Source organism: Netta rufina (assembly GCF_964035555.1).
Source record: "Netta rufina genome assembly, chromosome: 1".
Classification (NCBI taxonomy): Eukaryota; Metazoa; Chordata; class Aves; order Anseriformes; family Anatidae; genus Netta; species Netta rufina.
This window is the reverse complement of record NC_140123.1, coordinates 125,057,542-125,068,982: the sequence shown is the minus strand read 5'-3', so window position 1 is coordinate 125,068,982 and position 11,441 is coordinate 125,057,542. Positions and strand designations below refer to the sequence as shown.

Genomic DNA, 11,441 nt, shown 5'->3' with positions numbered 1-11,441 from the left:
TCCCTGGCCCTGTGGTCTGTCAGTGGTTAAAATGCACTAGGTGTGCCCCTATGTACCGCTCATGTACCAGCCTAGTTCCACCTGGAAGAAATCTAATTCACACGCTGAGACTGTTCTACGACACAAATCAGAGCACAGCAAGTGAGGATGGCTGCAGGATTCACGCTGAAAGTACGCTTCAGATATCAGCTCAGACACTGATGTTGAAACGTCCTGCATCTGGCAAGCAGCTGCATGAAGATGGCAACATTTGAAAGGACTTTTACACAAGGGCTCTTGCACACAAAGCCCCAGGCTGCGCATGGTATGTAACGCTGGCACAATACATCCCACTCTTTCAGATGTCTGCCTTACGAGACCACTCTCTACTTGCCTGTAAGTCACCGTCAGCCTAGCAGCATGACTGCACCGAGCTGACTCATCCGGAGTGAAGGATGACAAACAAGACTTACTTTCTATTATAAAATGCTAGTCCTGTGTACGTTCAATGGGGTCAAGGGTTAGCAAGAGCATTTTAAGAGAGCAAAAGGAGGAGGAGGCTTTTGGACGTAATCCTGAAGTACATTCAAGAAGAACAGACATACGGTGCTGCTCCTAGGAAAAAAAAAAAATAGACTGCCCAAAGACAAGGAGAAGGGGTGTGTAGGTGTTGAGATATGGCATGGGCAGAAATCCAAAAGCAATCAGAGACTGGAAAGTGAAGAAGTAAAGATTCAGCAATTTTGATTTATAAACATTTGACATCAGTGTCTCGGGGTATGTCCGTGATACTGTCTCAAAGACTGATCTGTAAAAATGTCCCCACAGCATTCCTGTCTTAGTCTGAACAGCAAAAACAGGCCCCACAGGGAATGCACCCAGGCTTATTTCTGCTACATGCAGGGACAAGACACACTAAAGAAAAATGTATCCTCTCTTTTTTTTTTTTTTTTTTTTTCTCTTCCTCTCCCTCTCTTTCTCTTCTGGGAAGGTGGTGCCTTTTCCTTGGCTCTTGGTGGCCACCAGGCTCACTAAAGACTCTGGAAAAGCAGCATACACCGTTGAACCGGTTCCAACCTTAAGCAATCTTTTGATCTACTGCAAATGACATAGCATCATCTACAACAGTCTGAATACAGCCTGTAAGAGGCCTTGAGAGAGCATCTTCCATGGCTCAATCACGGTTTGTCATTGCCTCAGGCTAGAGTGGATGTCCCTCCACCTGCTGAAACAGAAAAAAACCTGCAGAGTGAGACTTTCTAGCCCTTAGACAAGAAGTTGGGTAGGTCCACTTACCCCTCACAGTCTCAAAAGACTGTGATGCAACTAGAGGAATCAGAAATGACTGCTGAGGCAGAGATCATTTCTGTTTGCAGGTAGAAAACAAAGGGTTTGATCTAAAGTCAAGAGGAAGAGGAGCACAATCAATGGCCCCTTACCTGCAAAGTGTAAATGTTTTGGCAGTAAGAACTGAAATATCATGGGACCTCAAAAATTCTTGGAGAGATGAGAAAAGCAGATTGTAAAGTTCCAGAAAAGGGTATGTTGTGCTCTGCATCCCTCCGTCACTATCAGTTTGATGGTAGCCAGTACTCTACAGAAGGTGCCGGGCCTGATGGAAACCAGTGAGAAAATGGAGGTCTCTGCATACCTATTCCCTATCCTAAATTTATGAAAGTCATTATTTTTTTCCAAGTGCAGAACTTTGCACATGCTTGTAATAAATGGTGCCCTACGTTTTCAGACTCCTTCTCCCATTGATTAAGATCATTTTAATACTTATTTTGTCTTCCAAATTCTGTCTAAACATCAGGAAGTACTTCTTTACCATGCAGGTGACAAAACTCTGGCACAGGTTGCCCGGAGAAGTTGTGGAGTCTCTCTCGTTGGAGATTTTCGAAAGTCACCTCTGCATGGTCCTGGGCAACCTGCCCTAAGTGTCCCTGTTTGAGGAGGGTGGTTGGACCAGATGACCTCCAGAGATCCCTTCCAGCCCTAACCATTCTGTGTTTCTGTGATATCCAATCTTCTGTGAAAACCAATCTTAAAGTTTTCTAATCCACATCAAATTCTCCTACCACTATTTTCAATACATCTGGTTTCCCAAGTTTCCTAGCTAGCTTATAAGACTGTCGGATGAAATTGAATCAAAATCCTTAACAAATTCAAACTACTGTTACTTACTTATCCACTAGGCCTGTTACTGTACTGTGAAAGACTGGTTTGACTTTTTTTTTTTTTGGTGACAAATGGAAAATGTAAGTTGAAGATTTAATATGTATTTGTTCTATTACCACAGGGAAGGGCAGTAAAATAAACCCGGCTGGATTCCTTAGATTATCTTATTTTTAATAGCCAGTATATTTGGCCTTTTCCAATCTTCTGAACCTCTTTATTCTCTACAGATCTCAAAGAAAACTGCCAGTTGGTTTGATCTTGCTTCATCCAGTTCTTCAGCCATCAAAGGATGAATTTCATCAATCATAACTGGTGTGAAAGCATTGAATTTACCTTCGCTCCTAAAAATCTATTATCTCCCTACTGCAGAATGACTTTTTACCCACTTGTCATTGGTGCTATTTATGGTATTAGTCTAGTCTCTACCACAGTGAAAACAGATGGAAAATGCATGCAATTTCTTAGTATCACTGGTAGATTTTCCTTTCCACTGAACAGAAGGCCAATCCTTTTACTGGTCTTCCCCTTACTGCCTTTGTATCGACAGGCGCTATTTATGGGCTGATACTTCTTTTCTTTTCCACCACAGACAAGCTAATGATTTCTTTTCTATTTGAAGTGCTTTTGCATGCACTTGAAGCAAATTGCCACGTTTCTTTCCATTCCTTCCAGACTAAGCTTTTTTTTCTTTTTTTCTTTTTTTTTTTTTCTTTTTTTTTCCAAGGTTCCTCCTTGGAGGCTTGGACTCTTTATTCCCTTCTTTGAACCCTCCCCACATTTACCCATTGTGTAGCAGTGTGGTGCCTAAATTAGACAATCAGTCCTGTGTCACTCAGTACTGAGTGCTGAAGTCAGTAGTACTTTATTTTATCCGATCTACGGGTTATATTTATATATATACAAACTGATATTATAGAGTCATGGAATCATAGGATGGTCTGGGTTGGAAGGGACCTTAAAGATCATTTAATTGGGATGGCATCTACTGGGATGCCACCCACCAGAGCAGGTTGCTCCAAGCCCCATCCAGCCTGGCCTTGCACACCCCCAGGGATGGGGCACCCACAGCTTCTCTGGGCAGGCTGCCCCAGCGCCTCACCACCCTCTGAGTGAAGAATTTCTTCCTTATCTCTGCTTTTGCCACCACCCCCCCGGTCCCCAAGCTGCCGGCACCGCCCGGGCACCTCCTCCGGCGCCGGGCAGCCAATGCTGGGCGGAGGGCGGGCAGGCCGGGCCGCCACCCCGGGGTGCTTGCAGCGAAGGGTCGGGGCTGTGCCTGCAGATCAGCAGCCATGCAGCAGCAGCACAGCACCCTGCTCCACCTGGTCGCCGGAGGGTGAGTGCCCTGCGGCTCTGCCCCTTCTGCTGTGCGCTGCGGGGAGAGGGGGAGCCTCCTGGAGGAGTCACGGGAGCCTCAGCTGGGAGTGGAGGGGGAGGGAAGGATGTAGGGTGCTGGGTGAGGGGTAGGATGTGCAGCAGGGCAGCCAGCCCTTAGTGGCGGCTGGTGGCAGATTCCTGCGTGGCTTCTCTGGTTTTAAATAGCTCCGCATGGGGCTGGTGAGTCAGGGGGTTGGAGCGCGCATCCTGGCAGCGCCGCCGGATTCACAGCGTGCCCTTGAGCAAGGCCCTTCTCCCGCTGCACTTCAGCCCTCCTCACTTTAAGAACCGTCTTTCATTTCAATTGCAAAACAGTAAAGTGTTTAAAGTTGGTGATGTCCTAAAACAGAAGGTGTAACGGGTCCTCCAGACTCCTTGAGTAACTGCTGGAAGTCCCGTGTCCAGGCTAGCATCTAATCCACTTCCCAGTTCCACCAGCCTGTTGGAGTCTGCATGACAGTAAGGCCCCTAATGCAGCCTGTACAGTAAAACACGTAATTGAGTTGCACTTGATTCGTAAATTTCCAATTTTCTGCAGGTGATGCAGCTGTGCAATGTCAGTCTCTGCTTCTGTGTACTTGCCATGTCTGTTCCCCGTGTTATTTTGTATACGCTATTCTCTTTTGTTACTTTCTCCTTTGAATTAGATAGTCACAGCATCTAGAAGGCAAAGCCTTTTTCTTATACATGTCTTCATATTTCTTAGCTTTCTTCTTAACATTTTTTTAATCCTCATTTTCCACTTTGGTTCTTGAAAAATTAAGAGATTTTAGCTAGCAACAGAACATCTGCTGGTGGGAACTTTGTCAGGCTGTACCCTGTCCCAGCCAATTGAGCAGTAATCTTTGGATTTCAATTAGTTAAAACCCAAGAGATAAAGAAGTTCAGGTTATTGCTGCAGTGTATAGTTAGTGATGCTGTTTCATCTAATTAAGCAGATCTCATTAATGAAGGGACAGTTGTTCATTTTATCTTTTAGGGACTATTAAATAAAACTTGAGGCACTTATTCAAAACTAGTGCAAGAACATAGCTTTTAACACAGTGTTCAGTTAAAATGGGGGACTCCTGGCCACAGGATATGAGAAGGCAAAAGCTTTTTAAGTGTCCAGAAAGCATTTAGACTGATGAATAAAAAAGAATGTCTTGAAGGCTATTAAATGCAATGCAACACTTTTGGCTGAGGAAATTTCTGAGCTGAAAATTGCAGAGAGCTGGGAGACTATTCCGGAGAAGAATATTTCTTCTCGTACTCTTCTGTGGCCGTCGTTATTACCCTGTGTCTTAGACAGAATCCTGGTTTAGATGGAAATTTTCCTGACGTAATATTGCAGTACTTAAATGAAGATCTTCAAGTCATTAGCATTTTTGCCAAAGTAAGGACTGAGATGTGAATTACCAGTTAACCTTGTCACACCTGTGCACATTCTCATGACCTTTTCAGATCATTAGAAAATGTTAATGTTGTGTTTTTTTTATATATATTTCTCTGTACTAATCCTTTTTTTTCTGTCACCTCAAGCTTTGCAGTGAACTTCACAAACTTTAAAATGTGAAAGCAAGATGCAGAAGCAAGTACTCTTTTCTGGAGTTAAATTATGTGCTTTCTTCCTTTAGCCCTTTTTGGCACTGCTTTGTTCTGGGAGTACGTGTTGTACTGGTTGTCCACTGCTATTTCCATCATATTTTGCAGGATTTGCCTCTGTTGCTTTTTTCTGGAATAGTGATTTCAGGGTTTTGTCTTTGTTAAAACAATCTGTTTATGCAGGGCCTAATGACCCTTGGTGGCTGCTGAGTTCCATGTTTTTTTTCATTGCTTGCCATTAATTGCAGCTTTGCTTATTATTTGCCACTGTGACAGTCTTTGTCACCCATGGATTTTGTCATGTTAAATGTCACCTCCTGTATTCGGTGGAAAAAAAAGAAAATTATTAGGTCTAGTCTAGAAGTGATTAGACTCTTGCAGGGCCACTGCTCTTTGATTTTTTACTGACAAAATGGTTTAGGGGTAGGGGGAGAAAGTGAGGCTGATTTTTTTTATTTTTTTTTTAAGTGCATAGTAAGGCATTATAGTTAAGATTTCTTCTAGTTTTGAACAACTAATACATCTTATTTCCTTAGCTTTGTTTAGTCAGAGTTCTTGGCTCTTCAAAAAATGCTCTAGTCTTACAATGTACCCATACTGGCTTAGGAAGAACATTTTACCTCAGACTCTTACTGCTGATTAAATGAACACCATGCAAAGGAATAACTTTTTTTTTCAGCTCTTACTGTTGTTTTTTGGATTCTTCTCTGTAGCTATACATGTCAGTATCTTGAAGAACTTGAACTTAGGAAACTTTTCTATGTATTTGGGACACGGGTTCAAATTCATATCCTGACCATGCTCAGGTAGGGGCTTCTTGGAGAAATTAAACGTTGTAAGAACATTGCATAAAATTGTACCTCCTTATGTATCATTAAACAATCTTTAGGGTACCAAGCAACTTCTCTATGTGTAGTCCTGTCACAGTGTTTGTCCAGCATTTAGGTGAGAAGTTGAAACTGCTTTATTTAGAGCATTTATTTAAACTTATTATTCTCCCACCACTGTATTCAGTCCTTTCCTGAGCTGGATAGTGCACTTCTGATCAAGAAAAAAACAGACCTGTAAGTCTGGAGTTTCTACTGATTTGCCTGGTACAAACCATGGAAAAGAATAGAACTGTCAGAACCTTGAATGAGTATGGTTTACGTGGGAAAAATCAATGTGGCTTTTATAAATCATGATTCCTGGATCATTAAATAGGCTGTCTTGGTTTGCTTGATCATCCAGAGAACATGAGCCATGATGCTTACAGCTTCATGTTGTCTTCTGACTCCAAGTTAAGTTCTTTGGTCATGTTCTACCTAACTCCCACCACTTGCATCTGCTGGGAAAAGTTGCTCCTGATCAGCTGCTCTGCAAGTTATCACCGTTGAAGGTCTGCAGAGGGCTTGGCAAAGCAGCACGAGTGTAATGGAGTGGCATAACTAGTTGCTGGCATTGTGAAATGTGTAACTTGTCTCTAGACCAATTCATCAGCTAGATCTTTAACTCATGGAATTCATTACAATAGGTATCCAGGCCTCTTTTTTTTTTTTCTCTTTTTTTTCCCTCTAACCTGCAGGTAGCAATAAATGAAGCCCCAGGAGTAAAGGCTATAAAAGCAATGTATATATAGTCTTAGCTGCGTAGACTGTTTCAGAATAATTCTTCAGAGCTCCAGCCATTCACTGACCTACATCTTCATATGCAGTTCTCTTGACAAACATGATTCTTCCCTGACACTTTGTAGTTCTTTAGTTGGCTTTTCTTTCTTTGGAGCAGAGTGAGGGATTTTTTACCCTTTGTCTCTTATGAAACAGAGTGAGTTTGGCCATAGCAGATAGGAACACCTGTCTGTCAAGCCTCTGTCTGGCTACAGCATTCGAGTCATGGCTGTTCCATACAAATTCATCTAAAAAAAGTCTTTCATGTACTGAGCAGCCTGTAGCTCTCAGTTAAAGGATCTGAATGGGTAAAAGCTGAGAATCGAGCATATCAGTACTCTGGTTCTGATGTGTCCCTGTGTGGCAGAAAGGGGAAAAGGGGCTACGTGTCCTTTCAGTGTTACTAATTTATGGTTCATAAGTTCCAAAAATAGCTTCTGTCTGGTGAAGGTCAGGGTCTTCTTTCATTAAGCAACTTGGGCTGTGGGTGAGCGTGGCTGTTGGCAGAAAGTACAGGTCCTGCTTGTACGGCCTTGAAAACGTGGGGCTGAATGAATTACGTGCTGAAACACGCAGGCAGGCGGAGGGGTGGGAGAGTTTTGTGCTACCCTTGTCTGAGCCAATGCTGCTTTTACAGGGTATGAGGCACGGTGCCTGGAGATGTCAGCTGAAAGCACTGCAGGGAGACTGGGCAGCAGAACTGTTTGCTCTGGGAAATTCTGAATGCAAAGTTCAGCAACTTTGAGCTGAATCCCTATGAACTTGGGACTGTTTGTCTCAAATACTGGTTTCAGAGTTAGGCTGCCAGGAGATGTCCCAAGAGACGCCGTTATTGCATTAATCAATATCAGAGCAAGAGGTCATGTGTGACGCAGGCCGGGGGACCTACCCTCCTCCTTTCCTAGAGGGGAGAGGCAGTGGAAAAGTAGGGTCAGAATTATTGCCCTGTTCCTGCACAGGGGTCATCTTTACCTATGCTGTTATGCCCTAGATGTGGTGGCACAGCAGGAGCCATCCTGACCTGTCCTCTGGAAGTGGTGAAGACACGTCTGCAGTCATCCCAACTGACTCTGCGGCCCCTGTGCCTCTCTGAGATTCAGCTGCCAGGGATGAGTGTGAGGTTGGTGAACCCCACACCACCATCCCCTGGAGTGCTCAAATTGCTCAGGTGAGTAGGGTAGGGCAGGGTGCCTGTTAGCAACAGGGAAGTGAAGGTTTGGCCATCAGGTGGAGAGATTAAAGTAGCATTTGGGTTGAAGCTCCGGAAACTGCAAGTGCAGTGATGTTTCATCAGAGCACAGGTACAGCTACTCCTCACAGCTGATCCATGATTTGAACCCTGATTCTGCAAGGCAGCTCTGGGGACTGTGTGAAGCTTCACAGCTAGTTTGATCAGACTCGGTGTGATGATGTCAATAAAAATAGGAATAAATGGCTGAAGGAGAGAAAAGTGGCATGAAAGAAAATGAGACTAGGGCAGAAAAGAATAACACTGGAGGTGAGGAGCAGATGCTGCAAGAAGTACTGAAGAAAGGAAGAGGAACCAAGAGAGCCTCCAGCTTTGTTCTGCTCACTCTTCTGTTCATTTCCTTCTGTAGGACCATCCTTGAGAAGGAAGGCATACGATCACTGTTCCGAGGTCTGGGCCCAAACCTTGTTGGGGTTGCCCCTTCCCGGTAAGTACTGCTCCCTGAGGATTGCCTATTCTGAACACTTTATAAAGGACCTTCATGAAAGCTATTGCTCCACATTCTGAAAGCAGTCAGGGCCCTATGCCCACTGTGCCCCCATTGTACAAGCATTTTTGGGACCTTCTGATGATAGCTGCAGGATGACTGCTGTGCGCTGAGTGTAGGTGGTATCTGATGCCACATTAGACAAACTTGTGCTGAGAAAAAGATTTGGACTGATGCCCCACAGCAGTGCTGTCCCTGCTCCTTGTAGGTGAGCTATAATCTCTTTTGTATTTCTTTCCAACCAGGGCTATATATTTTGCTGCCTATTCTGGTGTTAAGGAGAAGCTCAATACTGTCCTTGTGCCAGAGTCCAAGAAAGTACACATGCTATCAGCAGCCTGCGCAGGTGAGCCTCTTCTGTCTCAAATCAGAGCCAAAGGGTCCTTCTGCGTGTGGCTGTAAACAGGTTTCATCCTTTCCCCATTGCTGCTGCATTCTGAAGCTTTGTCCTTCCACCATCTGGAGCAGTAAGCTCCTTGTGCAAAGTGTTCTCTCACTCTTCATTCTTCTTAGGATTATTTCTTAAGGTTTCTCCATTCTTATCTGGTTCTAGTCTTTTCCCCTCCAGCTGCAATCAGGAAAAGAGCTCCATTCAAGAGTGCAGGTGGGAAAGGCAGTGTGTAATGTGAACCCCTCAGAATCATGTCTCTTGATGTCTTCCAATTCTCTAACAAAATCTTCCATTCTTGCAAGTTTAGCCTATTGTTTCTTGTCACCTGTAGCAGGGTGATGTAGAAGGCAGAGTTGGCAATTACTACCAAACAAAGGCTAGAATGAGGGAGGAGGGAAATCGGCCTACCCTAAATGTCTCCTCTCCCACAGGAGCTCAAGGTCACTCTCAAATTGCAACCTACCACAGTTTTCCAAGCAAAATTCAGAGAGCTGATAGATGAGCAACTCCTCACAAACTGCCAGTGTGATCTTGGCTCTCACTGCTGTGTTTCTCTTCTGTTCTCTAGGCATTACCTCTTCCACACTCACCAACCCTATCTGGTTGGTGAAAACCAGGATGCAGCTGGAAGCCAGGTAAGGCAGGCAAACAGCACAGAGCCATTCCACGTCAAACCGTGATTGTTTTGGGGGTGGGATTGGGAAGAGGTCTGTGACAGGTAATCAGAACAAGAGTCTTTTTCAAGGGCATGCCAGAGAAGAGTCTTACAGTTATGTTCAGAAGAGCGTTTTTGGTCAGTGAAGTGACATGCTATTCTAACCCTCCCTCCTCCCTTTGCCTGTACAGGATGAAAGGGGAGCTGAGCAGTAATGCCCTCCAGTGTGCCATGCATGTGTACCACACTGAAGGCCTTCGTGGATTTTACCGCGGAATCACTGCCTCATATGCTGGCGTGTCAGAGACCATCATACACTTTGTCATATACGAAGCACTGAAACAGCAGCTGAGAAATGGTCATCATTCCCTTTCCACACCGCTCACACTTTCACCAAACAGCCGTGACTTCTTCGGACTAATGGGAGCTGCTGCTGTCTCCAAAACATGTGCCTCGTGCATTGCATATCCGCATGGTGAGTGTGTCTGCACTCCTTGCTTTTGTTCCCCTTGATGGGAGATGCCATGCCTGTAGGATCAATCTGCTAATATCAATTTCCTTTTTGTCTCTCCAGAGGTAATTCGGACACGGTTGCGAGAAGAAGGGTCACGGTATCATTCCTTTATACAGACTCTGCAGCTTGTAGTCCGTGAAGAAGGACCCTTGGCTTTATACCGAGGGCTCCTGGCTCACTTGATCCGACAGATCCCCAACACAGCTATCATGATGGCTACCTATGAGCTCATTGTACGTTTGGCCTCTTCCACCTTGTAAGAACACTGTAGCACCTGAATGAGGGACCTCATAGTTCTGAGACATGGTCTTTTCCTATGCTCCAAGATGTGGTGCTTTTCATCACAGACCAGGGCTGAGTCAGGCATAGCATTCTCAGGACATAAGACTGTTTTATGCAAAGTTTTTGGTTCCAATGTGTACAATGTCACCTTTGTTCTTTTTGGAGACTCGAATTCTACCAGTGCCTCAAGATTTCAAGGCACTGATTTGACAGTGCCTGCTCTTAGCTTCCTCTATGAAACAAGGACATGAAACTTACTGGAAAGGAGATAAAGGAGAAGGCATGTTTATATCTTAGCTTCAGCATCTTCATGCCATCTGGACCCATTAACAACCAAACATGGCTGTGAAGACAGGCTAGAGCTGAGACATCTGAGAGAGCTGGAGCAAGCAGAGATCTTGTGCTGAGACCTTTCATGTCCTTAGAGGGGCCGTTCAACTTTCATCTGTTGTGCTGTCCTTCAACTTTGACCACCCACAAATATCCTGTTGCAGAACCTTCCTTTGGGTCCTGAACATGTTACTGCCATTACCCCAAGAAGCGTCAGGCAGCTGACAGCCTCTTTTCTCCCTGCTGGGTCTGAAGAGTTGGACCAAGTAGATCAGGGGAAGAAACACAACCTGCTATGAAGCACTACCCTAATAACTTATGCTACTGGCCTCATAGCCATGCCTTGACCATATCTATTCTTTTTGCTTTCCCTCTTTTCTTAAGTAACAGAAGGAGGCACACCTTCCGTCAGAACTTCTGGGGCTGTTCTGTTACAAGCTGAAGTCCCTGTTGTGAAATACACTCTGTGCTGGTAGAGAAAGTGGATCATGTAAAAAGGTGGATGAAGCTGAGTATTTGGCCTGTTTCTATTGCTATATGGAAAGAGCCTTATTGGTTTTATTCTGTAATCAAGGTTTTGCTGCATGTGTTAACGTTTGTGACAGGCTGGGATGCCTTCTGTTCCTCTGGTTTCATAGCCCCGTATGCTGGGGAAGGCTACACTGTCTTTACAGAGAGAGTATTTTGACTCAAAAAGGTGTGGGGGGGAGGGATGCAGAGATGTCTCAATTGTTCCAACACATACACTTAAAAATACAACACATCTCCA

General features: G+C 44.5%; 1 protein-coding gene across 1 annotated transcript; it reads left to right on the top strand.

The window, feature by feature from the left end:
- The first annotated feature begins 3,437 nt into the window (after positions 1-3,437).
- LOC311218915 (solute carrier family 25 member 33-like) lies at positions 3,438-11,319 on the top strand. The gene is made up of 7 exons (XM_084301814.1): positions 3,438-3,493; positions 7,756-7,932; positions 8,363-8,440; positions 8,746-8,846; positions 9,460-9,526; positions 9,738-10,021; positions 10,121-11,319. The coding sequence occupies exons 1-7, from the start codon at positions 3,450-3,452 to the stop codon at positions 10,318-10,320; spliced, it is 951 nt and encodes a 316-aa protein (XP_084157940.1). The 5' UTR covers positions 3,438-3,449; the 3' UTR covers positions 10,321-11,319.
- The last annotated feature ends 122 nt before the right edge of the window (positions 11,320-11,441 follow it).